General features: G+C 41.8%; 1 protein-coding gene across 3 annotated transcripts; it reads left to right on the forward strand.

The window, feature by feature from the left end:
• Nucleotides 1–179: 179 nt before the first annotated feature.
• LOC144033703 (bridge-like lipid transfer protein family member 2) lies at nt 180–19,265 on the forward strand. 3 transcript variants are annotated; one of them, XM_077541976.1, is made up of 40 exons: nt 180–290; nt 754–866; nt 952–1,078; nt 1,192–1,241; nt 1,518–1,662; nt 1,914–2,032; nt 2,105–2,165; nt 2,229–2,418; nt 2,526–2,649; nt 2,752–2,876; nt 2,946–3,013; nt 3,085–3,221; nt 3,334–3,488; nt 4,341–4,534; nt 4,614–4,899; nt 4,970–5,175; nt 5,404–6,442; nt 6,823–7,014; nt 7,283–7,485; nt 8,010–8,128; nt 8,675–8,898; nt 8,968–9,158; nt 9,732–9,831; nt 10,061–10,260; nt 10,332–10,629; nt 10,860–11,017; nt 11,804–12,010; nt 12,933–13,032; nt 13,269–13,451; nt 13,522–13,643; nt 13,735–13,890; nt 14,499–14,620; nt 14,723–14,903; nt 15,342–15,428; nt 16,564–16,674; nt 16,764–16,899; nt 17,270–17,394; nt 17,474–17,575; nt 18,710–18,844; nt 19,021–19,265. In XM_077541976.1, exons 2-40 carry the CDS (start codon nt 796–798, stop codon nt 19,207–19,209), a joined length of 6,738 nt encoding a protein of 2,245 aa, XP_077398102.1. In that variant the 5' UTR covers nt 180–290; nt 754–795; the 3' UTR covers nt 19,210–19,265. The 3 variants fall into 3 exon arrangements, with proteins under 3 accessions (XP_077398102.1, XP_077398105.1, XP_077398104.1); XM_077541979.1 differs by having other exon boundaries at nt 3,370–3,488; XM_077541978.1 differs by having other exon boundaries at nt 191–462.
• The last annotated feature ends 822 nt before the right edge of the window (nt 19,266–20,087 follow it).

Raw genomic sequence — 20,087 nt, forward strand, 5'->3', positions numbered from 1 at the left:
ATGTCAAATGTGTAATGCAAATGAATTTAATTATATTTTTTTAACTTCCAATATTTATTACCCACAATTAACCTCTAACTTCTAGAAAGCTGTATTTTAGTGTCTAGCCCGTTATTTGTTGTTTCAATGAAAGGAAATTAAATTTTAAGTTCGAGAGCAAGCAAGTAAGAGAGCCGAGGGGCGGGGCGGAGTGTTGATGCTTACTGTGTGGGCTAAACTGTCAGCTGTCACCGCTTTTGTTTATTGCGGTGCCACGGAGCCCGTACACGCCGTAAAAAATGCTAGGCTAGGTGAGTTTATAAACCTTTGGACGGATAAAACAAAGACACTCTTCTCGGGAAGAAAGTTGTCCTCTCGTCTGGTGGATGCTAACGATATTAGCCTTAGCATTAGCCTCCTAGCACAGATTTACTGCTGATGGCTTTTCGCCTCACTTTGTTGACGCGGCGCCCGAGTTTTGGGGTAACTAAACACTTAAGTTATTGTCTGACTGACAAATGTGTACTGTCATTTTTCACATGCACGTTAAGAAATAAGTTTTCGCGAAGTGTTAGCGTGATGCTACCATGTTGTTTTTTATGTACACACTATAATTTGCTACTGTCAGAAGCTACAAATTAGCAGGGTTAGAAAGGAAATGTTTCCGTTGACAGTTTAATCCGTCATTTAGGGGTATTTTTCATACCTTTCCTGATACATTGAGAGTGTGGGGTGTCAAGTTAAAGAACCGTTATGTCTCTCTTTCCATGACAGAAGCGGATTAAATAGCTCCATGTCTACACAATTTGAGACATTATGTCTGTCCTGCTCATTTCCTTCCTCACAATCCTGTTTCTTGCCATTGTGTTGTCATGCATCATATTCCGGTAAGTGTTCTTCAGTTTAGAAGCATCCAACTACTGGCTGACTGTCATGATTGTGATTGTGTATTATTTCCACTTCCCTTCTAAGATGGCTGATCAACACTCTGGCAGTGCGACTCTTCCAGACAGCGCTGAACGCAGACTTGAAGATTAAATCAGTGGGACTGTTCTCAGTCCGAGGAGTCAGTATCCAGTTTCACCCGCAGCACATTGTGGTAAGTGACACACTGTCCACGTGGGACATAACCGCTGCCACTCCCATGTCCCTCAAGATAAGTACAGGGTACACCTGCACAATGTGGCCCTAACACTTATTCCCTCATGATAGGAAATTGACCGAATATGGATATCAAGCAAACTTCTGAACAAGGATTTACCGTGAGTGAACATATTCTGCATTCTGACTGAACACATTTAATATGTTGTGGTTGTTTAGGGCGTACTCACACTTGGCAGATTGTTCATTGTGAGTTCATGCTTGTCCACTTCACCATCCACAATGTATGTGTCTTGATGTTAATGTGATTGCTCTTGTCAGCATGATAACAGAATAGAACAAAAAATAATATTTTGCAAGAACCCATTCCTAATTTAACACAGTTAATATATTTTGTGTGTGTTCTCTCCTTCATTTATTTTTATTATTTTTTTAAGGAGATACCTGGCGTTGTGTGTGGGCGAGACGAGAGTTCGCTTTGATTTACAAGTGCCTCTCGGGCCACTGACGAAAACGACGAGTCATGGGAAGAAAATGGGAAAGGTTTCCATCAGTGCCACAACACTTCGCTTCCTATCACAAGTATGTATCAGAATACAATAGATCCCATCCATCCATATTTGAGTGACAGTCAGGGTATGCCCTGACTGGTTGCCAGTCAATTGCATGGCACCCATATTTAAACAAGCATTCACACCAATATACACCTTATAATGCATTTTGAGTTCTTTTGAAATTTCACCCGAAAGTTGAATATCTATAACTTTTAATTAGTCATATATGATACAAGTGGCTTAAAAAAAGCAACTCACTTTCCACACCTTTGTCTGCAGCTGCTGTCATTCCACATCAGCTCGGTCAACGTGATGGTCCTGAACATGGCGCTTTCCGAGTCGCTGTGGCACATGACCATCACGTGCATCACATTGCTGTTGGACCACCACAGTAAGAGGTGACTAACCACTTCCTGGTTCCACAAATATGCTTAATTACCTTTTGTGAACATACACGTCGCTTTTTATAGGCTAGCGTGGGACTTCTCAGTTGGACAATTAAGCAGCAAAGTTCTCAAAAGCAGCCAGCTGGTGAGCTTCCCACTATGGACTGAATTCTAAGTCAGCGTGGCTAAAGGGGTGTCCATTTTGCAGGACATTTGTCTGGCAGAGGTGGCGTTCAGCCTGCTGCTGTCCGGCAATGTAAGTCTCCCCGAGATGAGGCCTGGTTCGCTGTCGCTACGTGTCAGGGCGCTGCTGGCTGAGCTGCACGAGGGCCTCTTCCTCAGCCCGTTGCTGGTGCCACCCAAGACAATTCAAGACTTGTCTGGTGAGCAAATGCAAGGTAAGTCATTAGTTATTCCACTGAACAAACTAGGTTACTTCTGAATAACTGGTGAGATGCGCAATCATGTATATTTTAATGTTCTTTTTTTTTATGTAATTGTTTAGACTATTTGGACACTGAATTCATCCAAACGGAAGCTGTTGAACAATTCCACAGCATCGTCCCACACAAGGCCAACGTAGAATTTGACAACACAAATGTCACCTTGTCCATGCACAGTCAGAAAAGGTGAGTCATGATTTTGATTTTTTTTTTTTTTAATTTTTTTATTCCATTCCAAAATCTGGTATTCTTGACTCTGACACCACCCCTACTTCCCCACTTGCACAGACACCTGAACTGGACCTTGAAGTCGTTAAAGCTTTGTTACACTCGTGACAGTGAACAGCTTCCTCTTAAGAGCTTCACCCCGGAGCTGAGCTTTCCCCAGAGCAGCCTGGAGCTCCTTCTGGAGGGTCAGTGCACAGTTGGGTTTCACATGAAGTGCATAGAAAGCTACAAATAACATTACTTTTTTTGGGCAGATGGACTTCTTCTGTCACAAAGCAGGCAAAGAATTGTCTGTGTAAACACACTAAAGACTTCCCTGCAGGCAAGGAAGATTTTCTTTGTTGTGTAAGGAAAGCCTCAAAAAATTTCAAACTTGTTTTCTTTTGGTTGTAGGTCACATCCATGGACATTTCTGGCTCCTTTTCTGTCAACACTTGCATCGTCCATTATCGTCACCAGGAGTTCTCCCACTGGCTCAATCTTCTGCCATGGGGACAGCTGATGCACAGGAAGGCGTCACGTCGAAAAAGGCAAGTGGCAATGGGGGGTGGGGAAAATTCTTTTCTGCAAGTGATGATAATCCTTTTTTTTTTTTTTTTTTTGTCTTATCCACGTCTGCATCATTATGTCTATCGTGCGTAGTCCATTAGATTTTTTGCCCACCCTCCTCTTCCTCAGGCGCCTGCCCCATCTGGACGCCCCCGTGATGATCTCCTCCTCTGTGTCTAACCTCAACGTGTCTGTGCAGCTGGGAGACACCACGCCTTTTACCCTCGGCTTTCTCTCTGCAAGCGCAGGTAACATGCAATCTTAAAACTTGATGCTCAATATAATTGGAAAATAAAAAAGCAAATAAGCGTGGTCCCCACGAAAAACGGTGAATATGTTAAGAGGATGCGTTCAAAAATACATCAGCGAATATAGGTGAACTGCAAATATGCAGGGTTCCACTGTACTTTTTTCCAGTGGCTGATTTTTTTTTTTTTACATTGTATCTTTATTATCTGTACTTTCAACAGTTTATTTTATATATATATATATATATATATATATATATATATATATATATATATATATATATATATATTTAATGTAGTATTGCAGTTTAAATTTTTGTATTGTATGTTCTTAAAATTCTCTTTGAAACATAAAATTGTGTATTTTTACCAAAATTGCATAAAATAAAAGTGAAACATTTATCATCATTTTCTGGTACATTAAACATTTATTTAATGTTCTCATTAAGTGTAATAGATATTTTATTTTTATTATTTCTTTATCAAAGTATGGATTTTTTTTTTATCTTGTCTTTAAATATTTTATTAGAATTATTAGTTTTTTTTTTAGTTGTGTATTGTCTTTGTTTACCGTAATTGACCAATATCTGAACAATGTATGACAGTGTATTAATTTAAAAAAAATTCAATACATAATGTCTATTTACTGTTTATTGCTGATAAAATGCACTGTTCAGGTAAAATAATTCTTTATGTATTTCAATTTATTTTGTAAATTTGTTTATATTATTGGTTTATTTTTAAAAATTAAAAAATAACTAATTTATTTTATATATATTGCAAACACCATTTTTGACCAACATTCTGGCATCCTCACATTGAACTTGCTTTTTCTGCATTTTTCATGTGCAGAAGTACAGCATCTTCTGGACTTAAAGGTAGACCAAGATGGCCCAGAGTCCCGGAACGTGCACCAGCGGGCCTCATTAAACCTGGACAGTTTCTGGTGGCGAGTAGGCCAGGGCTCTCATATCCAGCAAGCTCCACATCCTCCCGGCAAACACGTGTGGGGTGAAGCGCTTATTCTTGACTCCCTTGAGCTTCAGGTAAGAAAAAAATCAAGAAAATAAAGCCTTCATGCTTCATTTGAGTGTTGAATTAAGCATAACTGTTCTGTCAATCAAGGGGAGCTGGAATCGAGCCAGCAATGAGTTGAATGGCAGTACTCCGGTGTTGAGTGCCGAGTCCAGACTGAAAGGACTCCAAGCAGAGCTGTCGGAGACCTGTGTGCTGTGTTTGTCTCGTCTGCTGTCCGTCATCTACACACCTGTTGGAGTGAGGTTGTCAGATGAGCCATCGCAGTCTCCCCCTACTGCCAACATGGGACAACCCTCCTCTTCCTCACCTCTGCTATTCAAACTGGACTTCCATTTGGAGGATGTTAACATTTTCACAGTCTCAAATCTAGCAGGCAGGTTTGATTTAAACAGGCTTAAACCTGTATTGTCTTATGAATTAAAGCCTGTTCACTGTCCATTTAGGAGCTCTGTCTTTGCGGATGGATGCCGTTGGAGTGATGAGCTCGGGCGAGAGCTCGCAAGTGTCTCTGCAGGGTGTTGGCTTGTCCACCATCAAGACGCTAACGGAGAACACGGAGACATGCTGTCCCTACTCTCAGATTGCCAAGCCCATTGTCAGTCTTACCGCTATGGCGCTCTGCTACCACGTCAGCACCCACACACTGCAGGTAGACACATAGCTTTCTTTCTTTGTTTCCTCTTTATTTGTTATAGGAGACAATGTACATAATAAACACTTCAATAATAAATTGTAAAAGCACACATTTATAGTCAAATACTATTTTTAAAAAGAGCAACATTGCACATGACTAATAATAACCCTAGTACTATTTAAATGAGCTGTATGAGATGCGATACCAATGGCTTTAGGTTTTAAAAAGTGTTTCTCTCATCAGGTTCAGTGTGAGGATAATCTGGCTGTGGTATGGACGCCCCCAGACCACATGTTCTTGTATCAGCACATTATGGAAGCGCTGGATTGCTCACATATGCTCTACGGCGAACGAGAAGATGTGTGCCCGATCAGACCAGACGAAGACGATCAAAGAAGTCTGAGCGTGCTGCTAGAAATGGGTGCCGCTCGTGTAATAGCACATGTGGGCGAGCACAACCACGTCCTCCTTCACACCGAAGCACTGTCCCTCTCAAAGCATGCTGGCTCAATGCATGTGCGTTCGTCCGCCCTGGCGTTTAATTTCGACGGCCATGATATCCTCTCCTTCAAAGGATTGGATATAGAGACGCACGGCGAGCTGCCGGAGATGCAGCTGCACAGGAACGGCTTCCCGTCCTTCACCATGTCTCACAACCGTGTCTGGGTTTTCACCTGCCCGTTCCTTTCTGTGGAGTTCCCCTACCAGTACAACTTCTCCGACACGTTTGACAGAGCTATCAGCATGCAGAAGTGGTTAAAGACCTTGCACCGCCCGTCCAACACACCCGCTTCCATTCAGCTGTGCCCGCCGCCAGATCTAGTCTTTAAAATCAGCCAATTTTCCTTCATCTTCCTTGACGACATCTTTGAAATCAAGCTGCGTGACAACTACGAGCTGATGAAGGACGAGAGTAAAGAGAGCGCCAAGCGTCTGCAGCTGCTGGACAAGAAGGTGGCCGACTTGCGCAAGCAGCACGGCGAGCTTTTGCCCGCCAGGAAGATTGAGGAACTGTACAGCTCGCTGGAGAAGAAACACATTGAGATCTACATCCAGCGCTCACGGCGCCTCTACGCCAACACGCCCATGAGAAAATCGCTGCTAACGTGGACAGTGTCCGACCTGGAGCTGGTTGTCCTGGCTGACCAGTCACTCCACGGTCCGGAGCAGGTGAGAGAGCAGCTGAGAGACATCGACAGGATCAGCCCATTCCCCAGAGAAGGACTCCACTTGGTTGTCCAGTGGTGCCGTGCTGTCAAGTTCAAACTGGCCTCATTTTTAGGTTTGTTTCCAGAGGTGGAAAAAATACTCACACTTCATATTTTATAATTACAGCCACTTGTCATAAAACGACGTAGAAGTACCAGTACCTAGTTAGCTTTTTGTACCCAAGTAACAGTTAAAGTACAAGCTATGAAATCACTTGTTGACTTTACCGCTCTATCCCTGTTTTGTTTTGCTTTGTTTTGTTTTGTTTTGTTTTTTACTACATTGTGTCAGTTGAGATCTGCTTTCAAATGCACAGGGTAAAAATAGTTTTCAGTAATATACTCAAATAAAGAGTAAAAAAATTATTTTAGTACCCACCATTGACATTTTCAAAAAATCTCAATGACTGACCACTGATTGTTTGCCTAGTTAACCTCGTTTCTGTCAATCTAGTGAGAATTCGAGACTACCCACGCTACCTATTTGAGATACGCGATTGGTCGCTGTCAGGACGCCTGATTGGAACAGAGCAAGATGGGCAGGCCAGGGCTCATCGGAAAGAAACGGTTCCACTTGGCCTGCCGTGGGGAGATGTGACTGTACACAGGAATATGCCGCCCCTCAAGTTCTACTACGACTTCAAATGTAAGGTCATGTGGATTTACAATGTCTCTCATATGGGGGGTAGATTGGTAGAAGTGTACACATGCCAGCACTTGGGCCAAATTTCTGCAATTTTTTTTTTCTCCCCTGTGCTTAGTCAAAAAGTCCATGCTATTAGAGGTCTCTGAAATATAATGCTAAGAAGAGATTGTCTTGTGTAGTTGGGTGTTTAGAGTCATTATTGTGGGGTGTGAGGTGTGTTATCGACTATTGCATGGTGTGCTGTTTACTTGCTACTGTCTCTCTGCAGCCAACATTTGCCTCTACACCATCGTCTGGGGGCCATGTTGGGACCCGGCTTGGACCCTGATAGGTCAATCGGTTGACCTGCTCACCAAAGTGACGGCTGACCCCTCGCCTCTGCTCACCTGGTGGGACAAAAGTCGCCTCTTGCTACATGGACGCTGGGTTATGGACATTGACCAGGCCAATCTGCATCAGCTTGCCACTGAGGTAAAACTAAACAATATGAGAATCACGGTTGAATAACCAAATTTTAAAAGATTTTTAGGTTTCTATAGGGTGGTCAGTGCTGCTGTTTTGATTAGAAAATGAGTTCAAATGAGCTTAGCCGTTAACGTTGAAATGTCAGTGTTTGAACAGTCACATCTATGAACTGAGGTAATTTGGAGAGTGAATGAATGTTTCTTTTGTATGATGGGGAAAGGGAGCTGTTCAAGCAGAACAGACAATGTGTCTCAGATTTATATAAGTTTCTCCTGCATTGTTTATGAAAAATGAGTAAATTATCCTCATTGAAGCATGATCATTGTGAAATAAAGAACACAATTGCCCTAAATTTTTTAGATTTAAATTGTTGTTAAATAATGATGATAATTATGTTTCTGACACTTACGAATAATGGGTCAGATTAACGCAGCAACAACATTGTTGTTACTGAGAAAAACAATAGGAGAAACTTCATGCCCTACTGTCCTTCCACCTGATCTAATATCATAACTTTTGCGTTGGTACAGGACCCTTACAACACTACAGAGAACTTGCACTGGGAATGGAGCAAGCTCAACTTTGACTGGAACCCTGGCCAATTTGTTTTTAAAGGAGATTTGAATGTTAACGTCAGGACGGCATCAAAGTGAGTATGTTTAGTTTGAGTCAATCTCAACTTAAAGTAGTGTCAAGCATTTTTTTCCTTAACTTAAAAGTTCCCCAGTGTCTAATTGAAAGCTCTCTCACTTGTTCCTCAAAATACACAAAAGCTAAAGAAATATGGTCACACTGGTTCAAATCACTGGGTTTTTGCTCCCAGCACAGCGCATTGCAACGAAGGGAGGGCTATTCAGCGTTTCCAACGTAACCACGTTGACGCTATATTTAGCAATGTTGATGCTATAATTGGTGTATTTGATGCCATATTAAGCTACGTTTTCCACTTTTTTTGTGTAGCAGATCCATGTATGTGGCTCATGTAGCAGGCATATCTCCACCATCACCATCTTGCCAACAACTTAGCCGAACATGGTAGTGCGTGCTGGTTATACGAAGCTAACGCTGCAGCCAACAACACTGAAGCTCTGTTTAGCTTTTGGCTTTGACATGATACATGATAGGAGAGAGCGTGAATGTGAACTCTACACTTGGGTTCACTGTACTTCATTTAACTTTCATGTCTCCATCTTAGGTACGACGACATCTGCTTTCTGCACCTTCCTAATTTGTGTATGACCCTCGACCTGCAGTGGCTCTGCCATGGCAACCCTCACGATCACCATGCCGTCACACTCTGCTCTGCCGAGAATGTTGCGAGTGTAACCTCGGGACAGCCTCACGACTCCTACAGAGCGTTTCGCTCGGAGAATCTCAACCTGTCTATCACCATGGACCTTAACCAGCATTGTGGCCATGGTGAGAGTGTGTCTGAGTGCCACATGAAAACAAACCAAAAACATTTTGCTGTTTGCTCCTCGTTTCCAGAATCCTCCCAGCCAAGAATCTTGCTGTACAGTAGCACTCTGCGCTGGATGCAGAACTTCTGGGCCACATGGACCAATGTGTCTCGGCCCATATGCAGAGGGAATCTTTTTCACAGCCTAAGGCCCGTGCGTAAGAAGCTGGGTCAGCATTACAAGCAGATGTCCTACACGGCTGCCTTCCCACAACTACAAGTACGTGAAGCCTGTCTTCATTGCATTATACACACAGGGGTATATTCACTAAGAATGCGCTGTGTCCGGTAATAGCGCGAAATATTGCACCACAACTGCACCCACAGTCTGCGCCCAGTTACCCACCTATTCACTAAGGATATTGCTCTAATCATATACCGGCGCAAACACGCCCACAAACCAGCTTGGAGCAAATAATGACATTATCATTCAATGGGGAAAAAGTGATAGGGGTGTTTTGAGTTGAGAGCGTGGTCACGGAATAAATGAATCTTGTATTTCAAGGCACACCTGTATTTCCAATTATGTGTCCATGATTGAGCAGTTCAGAGTTTTGCTAAATTGAGACATAACAGTGGGGATAATTTACATAATCCTGCCGACCCACTCTCTACCCACTGACTGAGGGTGGGTGTCAAGTGTGTTCTAATTGTTTGCTCCTTGGGGTGTACTGTATTGTTATATAACATTTTATTCAGACTCCAGAAAATAATGTTTCCTTTAAAGAAACCAGTATTTACTATTGCCGCCCTTGTCAACTGAATCCCTTTTCTGCAATTTTGTGTACTTCAGGTCCACTATTGGGCATCCTTTGCCCAGCAAAGGGGTATCCAAGTAGAGTGTAACAAAGGCCACGTCTTCACTCGAGGGGCTCAGAGACTAATTCCACAGGGTATTATTTTTTTTTATTTAACTTTTAATTGAATGTAAAAGTCTTATTTATTTTTTTATTTAATACCAAAAAATGTATTTTACTGGTTGGAATCCCTCAAAGAAAAATTCAACTTTCTGCTGTATAGTTGTGATGCACACTGCAGAGAGAACCAGATTACACATGTGCAATCATGCAAGAAGACCCCCCCCCCCCCCTTTTATATAAGCATGCATGTTTGCTCAAACAGCTGGCACTGTGATGAGGAGGCTGATCTCAGAATGGAACGTGACTCAGATGGTGAGTGAGCTATCGCAGGTGACCGTGCACCTGATGGCCTCCACGTGGGACGAGACAGCTGACCATCAAATCAACGCTCAGGTGAACAAGACCCACCTGCTCAGCCTGTCCTCACTGAGCTACCAGCGACAGAGCAACCGTGTGGAAGAGGTGATGCTGTACATCTACAAACATCCATCTGCTATGATGTTTTGTGTAATGTGTTGTGTTGTTCTCGACAGGAAGTGAACCCAAAGGACGAGACCAACGCTACGTACACTCACAAGCTGCGCCTGGTGGACCTGCGTGCCTCCTGGACCACTACCAACAGGAACATAGCATTCGGGCTGTATGACGGTTACAAAAAGGCCTCAGTCCTGAAGAGAAATCTCTCCACGGAAGCACTGAAGGGCCTGCGCATTGACACGCAGCTACAGGCCAAGAAGCTCAAGCGTTCGCCTTCCAACTACTCTCCCACCACCGCCCCCACAACACCTGTCGTACCCACACTAAGTCGAGGCGAGAAAAGTCCACATGAGGGTGAGTACTGCGCTTTTGCACTACATGTGCACCACACAGTGTATGTGTTATATCTTTGTGATCGCTCTATTCCTTACATTAAACATGAAATTGCATCATATAATTAATGTAAACACTCGAGTCTGTAGTTTATCCTTTTACAACCATCGCTGTACATAGAAATAAGCAGAATGGCTGTAAATAATCCACAACGTAAGGGAAAGTTGCACTTATTCTTCCTCTCTGTGCAGGAACATCAATGCTCCAGAAGCTGATCGAGGAAACAGACAAATTTGTGGTGTTTTCCGAAGAGGACTCAGGCGTCAGTGACCAGCTATGCGGCATCGCAGCCTGTCAGACCGATGACGCCTACAACCGAAACTGGTTTATTGAGTTGGTCAACTGCCAGGTAAACTACCTTCATAACCACGCTGAGGACCGGGTTCACTAAGATTCCAAATAGTGAGAGCTAAATGTCGTGCTCCTTCAAACAGATTATTAAAACTTTTTCACTACCAGCCATTTTAGAAAATTTTCAATAACTACACGATATTACGTTCAATAATTATATATAAGCCGAATCTACCAAATGACAGAATAGAATAGAATAGAATAGAATATTTTTTGCCCCGTCCCGTTCTTTCATAATTGACGGTAGAAAAATGTAGGTTTGCCAAAATACCGCCATTTCTCCCATGCACTGAAACTGTGTTTATTTCGTATAAAATGGGGCAATGGTGTCATCTACCGGTGGTTAGCCATCAGTAAAGTTGTTTCCAAGTTTGACATTTACAGTGGAGCATAATCAGATTCTTCCCATCTATCCCCACTCTGAAAAATTATAATTGACACGTATACTTGTCACTGGGAGTGAATGAGTTAAGCACTGTGGATGGGTGTGTTATGTTTTTGCTAAATTCCCAAATAGCGGGTGCTAAATTGCATGTTCACTGTTCACTCACCTTAACAAATAGTACGCACTGTTTGCAATAGGTGTCAAGGTGGCAGAGACTGACTTGTGTATTTATTATGTATTTATATATGTGTATATATGTATTTATATTTAAATATATATATATTTATGTATTTATATGTTTGCGCCCATTTTAGCATCTGCAAACCTTTAGGAAATCAGGCCCGAAATAAATTAGCCACAATTTGTTTTAGTGGCTTAACATTCTCATTCCACATGCAGATGATGCTGCGTGGTACAGAGACGGTCGGCTGTGTGCTGGTGTCTGCGGCCAAGGCCCAACTGCTGCAGTGTGAGCACCATCCAGCCTGGTACAATGACACCCTGAAGCAGAAGACCACCTGGACCTGCCTGCTGGATGGCATGCAGTACTTTGCCACCATGGAGCCAAACCCCTCGGAGCAGGAGGACAGACAGCTGTGGCTAGAGGTGAGCTAAACCTTTGCTGGGAGACATAGGAAGTCAGCCATTTTGGCTAGAAGTGTTCTTTTTTTTTTGTGTTGCTTTGCGCATTTCCTTAGGTGCTTCAAAGACCGACGATTCCTTGGGGTTTTGTCAGATTCCTGCCAAATTTAAACACCTGATTAGATTTTTATCATTACATGTATGCAGCACCTGGCAGCTAAATTTAATGATTCTTGCAAGCACTTCCTGGACTTTTTTGAAAATTCAGTCATAGAAGCCAGTTTCACTGAACAGCAAAATTTGATAGACATCATGAATAGACAAAAACGTCTCAAGAAGCAATGCCTGAATAAGAGACAAAATTTCAGCCATTTTGGTTTGAAGCAGACAATTTTAAGGTCAGTTTATCCATTTCCAGTGGTGACTCAAAGACAGAGTAGTCATGCAGATTTTATGCCATTAATAAAAAAAAAAAAAACAGTACACTTGACAGATGGACAACATTAAATAAAGGCATCTACATTTGATGACTCCCTATTACCGTAAACACAAGCTGAAAAGTTAGAGCCTAACCAAATATCCTGCATATGATGACAGTCCCATTCTTAAAACATGAATATGCACATCCAACTCTATGGAAAAATGATAAAATTGTTTGTGTGGCTAAGTTTTGCGACTACACATTAGCTGGGTTTACATGAAGACTTTTTGGCATTTCAATTTCAATCATTCCGATTGACGCTCTCTGGTCAAATACGGTATTTACGTACGTCTATTGATCTGTCATTTCCTGAGTCCGAATGAAATTCCATTCAGAGTCTGCCTTTTTTTTATTCTGATTGAGGTGTATATATGGAGCGTTTTCATTCCACTCGGTCATTCGGTTTCATTCTAATTGTAATGCAATGCTACATGTTAAACCTGGTAATTGTGACTTTCCGTTCAGGTGAAAAACATTGAGGAGCATCGACAGCGGAATCTTGACTCTGTGCTGGAGCTGATGGAGAGTGGCCAGGCCGTGGGTGGAATGGTTAGCACTACCAGAGGTAAGACTGATGGCAACCCCCCCCCCCCACACACACGCACACACACACACACACACACACAATTTTCACACAAAGCTCCCTGTTAGAGAAAAGCAAGTTTGCAAAAACTACTGGAACATTAAGTTCACCTATAAATGTTATAGGTTAATCTTGAAATTTTATCTAAAAGCTAAATATCCTGAGCTGTTTGTGAGTAGTCAAACAACAAGATGTGAGACTTTTGTGTATGTTCACAGACTGGAACCAGCCGGCGCAGGTGAACGAGGCCCAACAGGTCCAGCGCATCATCTCACGCTGCAGCTGCCGAATGCACTACATCAGTTACAGTCACGACATCGACCCGGAGCTCGCCACACAGATTAAACCACCTGAGCTGAGAAACCACCACGAGAAGGAAGACCTGCTGAAGAAACAGGCCGGTATGTGTGGTTCCCATCTAGAGTCTGCATTTTTAGCAACAATTTGCTCATGATGGTATTCCTTTCCCAGGGGCTGTGGATACATTCACCCTGATTCACCACGACCTGGAAATATCCACCAATCCAGTTCAGTATGCCATGATCCTGGACATTGTCAACAACCTCTTGCTCCACGTGGAGCCCAGACGCAAGGTGGGGAAATACGCAAGAAGCTGCTTCTATCTACTTTTTTTTTTTTTTGCTGATAGTATCTTTTTGCCTTCTGTCGATGTTCCACATGCAGGAGCATAGCGAGAAGAAGCAGCGTGTGCGCTTCCAGCTGGAGATCTCTAGTAACCCTGAGGAGCAGCGCAGCAGCATCCTGCATCTCCAGGAAGCAGTTAGGCAACATCTGGCCCAAATTAGACGCCTGGAAAAGCAGATTTACTCAAACATCAGGGTGAGTTGTGAATTGACCTTGCGCTTTGCAAGGGTGCTAATGTGTTTTTTTTTATAATTATAGCTACAATTATGTCACCCAATTTTAGTTTAAAAACCTTACGAAGTCCACTTTTTCACTTCAGTTTTTAAAACTGCATCAGCCTGAAATATACGCATTAGTCATATGACTATGCACTATTGTTACCCCTTTATTGAATTTATGTCGCATGATAATATTAATAAAAAATATCAAAGATTAATTAACTAACACAAATGCAGCCACTTTATTTTTATACACACATTGACAGACATTTAAATGTTCAGTAGCAAGGTAACCTCACAGAAAACAGTAAAAGGTGAGAAATGTTGCTTCATGTATTGAATTTATGGTGGGAAAAAAAACTAATATTAAGTTGTCCAAATATGTTAAATAGCTTTGGTTGAAATTAGGGATGTTTGGCAAAATTACAATTTTTATCACTAGTAACAAATAGCATTTTTTTATGTTTTGTTGTAAATAAAATAAAATAAAAGTCACAAAATGGAGTCAAACATGAATTCTAAGGGTATGTATCTCTCTAACCTCATCCCTTTCCTATCCTTTCTTTGTTTGTTACCGACTCTTAGACACAAACTGAGGAGCTGAGTATTGAAGAGCTGAACGAAATAAACACGCAGCTGCAGAACCAACTCAACCAGGAGAAAAATGACATGCAGATGAAGAGCGAGGAGCTCAACATCCTCATCAGGTCCTCACCACATCTGCATCGATTCAGCATTCGTTAGCCTAAATCAGAGGCGGGCAAATTATGGCACGTGAGCCACACCTGCTTAAACTCATTCCTTTACAGGTGCTTTAAGGACTTCCAACTGCAACGGGCCAACAAGCTGGAGCTGCGCAAACCGCCAGAGGACGTAAGCGTGGTGAGGAGGACGGAGATCTACTTTGCTCAGGCGCGCTGGTGTTTGACCGAAGAGGATGGCCAATTGGGCATTGCTGAGCTGGAGTTGCAGAGGTTTATGTACAGCAAGGTGAAGGACAACATCACGTAAAATGACATCCTGCATTTTTTCACGCAAATCCAGTTTCCAATTTTTTTCCAGCACATAACTCGGGTCAAAAGTTCCCAACCTGCCGATTTCTTGAGCAATTTGTGAGATAACTCTTTGTAATTGCCTTCTACCAGCCTCCTTTTTGGTAACATGGAAAACTATGCTATTATAATGATTATGCTTATGTTGTCAGTTTTTTTAAAGCAGGAATTACACTCACTTTTTATGTCATTACAGTTGTTGGAAAGGTGCAAAAAAAAACTCTTACAGAGCAAAAGTAAAAAAAAAATAAAAAAAAATCATTGTGACAAATAAAATCTAATTAATCTATCGAACCAAATAATTGCCAGGCCGAAGGAAAACAATACTGGTCTTTCATCTGGGCTTCTGAAATTGACTCATTCTCTCCGCGCACAGCTCAACAAGTCTGATGACACTGCAGAGCATCTGTTGGAGTTGGGCTGGTTCACCATGAACAACCTGCTGCCCAATGCAGCCTACAAGGTAACATCTGTCAAGTCCACTAAATGGACATTATAAGCAATGGTTCTCAAATTGGGGTCCCCGGACCCCCAGAGTCTGCAAACTGTAGCCTTGGGTATTTGTAATGAATTCTGTTGTGATTTATATGTATTATAATGCATAAAATCCTGGGTTTTTTCCCCCCCTTAAACAAAGGGCACATTTTTTTCAAGTAGTTTCCTATTTACAAAATAAAGGAGTAATATTCGAGAGTAATTTTTTTTTTTTTTCAAGTCATTTGTTAGAACATAGCCTCAATATTAACTCATTCACTGCCTTTGACAAGTATACTTGTCAATTGTATTTTTTAGAGCGGTGCTAAATGGGGGCGAATCTGAGCATGCTCCACTGTAAATATCAAACTTGGAAACAACTTTACTGATGCCCAACCACCGGTAGATGACATCATTGCCCCATTTTATAGGAAATAAACACAGTTTCAGAGTCCATGGGAGAAATGGCTGTATTTTGGCAAACCTACATTTTTCTGCTGTCAATTATAAAAGAACGGGACGGGACAAAAAGTAAGGAGTCTATTCTGTTATTTGGTAGATTCGGTTTATATATAATTATTGAATGTAATATCACGTGAGTATTGGAAATGTAAAAATTTTCTATAATGACTGGCAGCGAATGAGTTAACAAGCAGGGCCTTGCGTGAAAACATTTATTCCATATACAGTAAGTGATACCTGGAACCAAAAAGTTTGACAACTTATGTATTGTATAACCAGAGAAATGTACTTGATACTTGGTAAATCCAACATGTTTGATATTGTCTTCTCTCTGTGTGGTTTCCTTCTTACAGCGTGTGAGGGTATGTATGCACACAGCTGTTAGTGTGTTGATGCCATCTTGTTTGTCCACGTCATTTGCCGACTGGTGTTGCATGCACAAGCATCATCATCAAGCCTGACTCATTGGAATGTGTGTTAAGAGTATACTCGCACAAGGCAATTTGTGGATTCTAGTCTTTGATTGCTTCTACTGTGAAAAGTAGCTGGTATCATGAATAACTACAGCCTAAAGACTAAAACTACAGACGGTTAGACCCAAGGATGGAGTACATAATGGAGTATTAGTATTTTTTTTGTTCTCATTGCGCGTCTTCCAATAGGTGGTTCTTCGTCCTCAGAGTGCCTGTCAATCAGGACGTCAGTTCGCTTTGCGCATTTTCAGCAAGGTCCGCCCCCCAGTGGGCGGGATCTCTGTCAAGGAGCACTTTGAGGTGAAGAAAGTCACAAATGACTTCATCATCGTTTTGTCTGGATGTCCCCACCCCCCACGCTAACAATGAAAATGCTCCTGTCTTTTCAGGTAAACGTAGTGCCTCTCACCATCCAGCTCATGTACCACTTCTTCAAGAGGATGATGGGATTCTTCTTCCCTGGGAGGAATGTGGAGGAAGAGGAGGTGACAGACGAAGAGGACAAATTCCGACTGGTCACCACGGGTATGTTTTTCCATTTGTGGCTTGTCTATTTTGAATTTTCACATGCATAACAATTAAAAAAAAAAAAAAAAAAAAGACAGGCAGATTCCACTGAGAAAACCCACAAATGTAGTCTGTAGTCACTTTCCTGTAGCCATGGTAAAACAGAAAATTAGCCAAGCCAGAATGCACGTATGTCTGACTTCAGTCCTCGGGTAACAAGCAGAGCTCAAAAAATTAAAATGTAAACAAAATACACAGCAAAAATTACTAAATTTTGTTTTCCTTTAGTAAAAACATGATAATACGATAATTGTGTTTTAAGGTTGTGATAATCCTGATATTAAATTTGTATTTATTCATTGTTTTATCGCCACCCTCCACATGGCAGGTATCCCCGTTAAGACTCGTCAGTCTTCCGAGGACACCATGGGCGCTTTGGGCCCCAGTAAAGGCGTCGCCCAGGGGATGAACCGCAGCGCCGGCGTCAGGAGGTCATTCAGGAAACCTCTTGAGGTATTAATACTTGTAATTGACCAACTTCCGATTAACCACAAAAGATTGTAATGGTGCTCTGTCTTCTTTCCCTCACCAGCATCCTGTTGATGACATCGACAAGATGAAGGAGCGAGCGGCCATGAACAACTCTTTCATTTACATCAAGATTCCTCAAGTGCCACTCTGCGTCAGCTATAAGGTGACTGGCTCGATGAAATGATAGGTTTAAAGCTGATTAATTGATTGCATCAAGTGACTTATGTGAATTGGATGCAATATTGGTTTCAACCAGCAGAGCCACTGATGAGGATTCAGTCGACTAGTTTGTGACTTAAGAACATGTCAGCTGTAGGAACTAGGAAGTTGAACTATTATATTCATTCATTTATATATTTTTGTTAGTATATTTATGTAATAAAATGTATTTTAATTCTTTTTTTTTAAATTGCTATTTAGGTGCATGAATTGATGATAGATGGGTAACTAGAGAATTACTATTGTTGTTTTTTTATCTCTATAGTGTGTGAATAAAAATATACTGTATACAAATTTAATGACAAAAAATCATATTTAAATAAATCGCATGTTGGTGGGAAATTAGTCATTAGTCAAATCCGTTATTTTACAAACAAAAACAAAAAAATACCAGTGGAGCTTGGTCGTTATTGCACCTTTTGGTGCTATAAATAGCAAATCTTTGTTGTGGTAGATGTCCGTGCTATGAAGGTGGCAGTAGTGCACTTAAAGTATTCGCCAACTGCCAAAAGAAAGTAGAAGATGAAAAAGAAATATAAGAAATTGCTATTTAGCATGCGGCTTCCTCCACAAAGATTGACTATTTACAGCACTAAAAGACACAATAACGAACCTTTATTCTACCTTTAGCCAGAATGTGATGCATGATTCTAGTTAAGGTAAGCCATTTTAAACAAGAAAAACTTTCCTGTAGCGAGATGTGGAAGTTTCAAATCTAACCGGAACTCTGAGCTGTCGTCAACACGATTAGGGAACAGGGATTTGGGGTTTGAGTCCAAACTATAAGTCACACCAGAGTTTAAGTTGCAGGACCAGCCAAAGCATGAAAAAAGTGTGACTTACAGTCCGAAAATCACGATGTGTGTATGTGTGCTTGTTTGTTTCTTTATTTACTAAAATAAAGAATTGATCAACCGAGGAAATTTCACAGATTGCCCACTCCTGGTTCTTAGCCTTAGTAGTTTATGGTTTATGCTACTGTCTCTTTAAGGCTCCCTGTCTTTATAATAAAAAAAAAAAAAAAAAAACCTTCCAAACAAAGCCTAAGTGAGTTAATGTAACTGATGATCTTCCTCAGGGAGAAAAAAGCAGCGTGGACTGGAAGGACCTCAACCTTGTGCTGCCATGCTTGGAGTACCACAACAACACTTGGACGTGGTTGGACTTCGCCATGGCCGTGAAGAGAGACAGCCGCAAGGCTCTGGTTGCACAAGTACGGCACCGGCAAAATTAATAAAAAGAGCATACAATCATGAGCAGTCTAGATCCAGGCCCATACAAAGTCCTTTTGTTGAGGAAAATAAAAAACGCTGCAGTCCATATCACCAAGTGCTACTAGTGTTTTCCAAAAGCTTTTCAACACGCTCTGATTTTCTTTCTTCATTTCAGATGATCAAGGAGAAGCTACGCCTGAAGCCGGCCGTCGGTGGCTCCGACCCGCGCGGGAAGACGTTGGACGGGAAGGCGGACTCGGGCCTGCAGCAGCAAGAGGAGGACGAAAAGGCTCGGCTGCTCATTGGACTCAGCGCCACCGACAAGAACTCTGGCAAAAAGAGCATCTTTAGCCGACGCAAGTGAGTCACCGTCAGGAAGGCTGAAGCCAATGGGTGGGGAGGTGGTGTTAAAAAAAAAAAAGGGGGGGGGGGGGGGGGTTCTTTATTTGATGTTGTATCACGTGATCCTGCTGATCTTCACATTGAAGTGGGCAAAAAGCAAAGCCCTCGGGTGCCTGTTGATTATGAATATGACCAAACGCTAACTAAGCATCGCCACTGCATTTCAGCCAATGAGCACAATTGCTTGTTAACTCTTTGTGAGCGTTTCCTGCTGGTTCGGGAACACGCAACATGATGTCGTCTGCTGTAAGAATTCCATTGATACACAAAAAAATATGTGACTCTTTTATGTAAACGGATGCATCTCAATAAATTAGCAGTGTTTCCCCAACCGTTGAGCCGAGGCACTTTACGTAAGAAAACTATCTGTCACAGCCCCAAACAAAAAAAATGTACAGTATACTGTAGTGCCTTGAGATACAAGTTGTCATTTGGACTTTTTTTTTGTTTTTGTTTTTTTGCATTGACTTAAGAGCAAAGTGTTTGACATAAGTGCTGTTTGGTGGCAGCGAACTAAACTCAGCTAACCTCACAACAAGCACCACTTTGGTTACAAGATGTGTAATTGTACTCCCAGTTAAAAGTTTATTGTCAAAGACAGTTGCATGTGTATTATTTTAAACTACACAACTTTGCCTTTGATTCAACTAACTTTATGCAAACATAGCTAGGAATGGCTAACAAATGCAAGCGCAAAACACGATTGGCCTTCAGACTCATTACCGCCACCAACTATTGTCCACTACAGAGAAACCAATATGCCGCCACTGTATGTTCAATTGAAAAATCTGCATCATAGCAGTGGATTACAGTATACTGAAATTAATGGTAATGTGTGGC

This window comes from Festucalex cinctus, chromosome 13 (assembly GCF_051991245.1).
Source record: "Festucalex cinctus isolate MCC-2025b chromosome 13, RoL_Fcin_1.0, whole genome shotgun sequence".
In the NCBI taxonomy this organism is placed as follows: domain Eukaryota; kingdom Metazoa; phylum Chordata; class Actinopteri; order Syngnathiformes; family Syngnathidae; genus Festucalex; species Festucalex cinctus.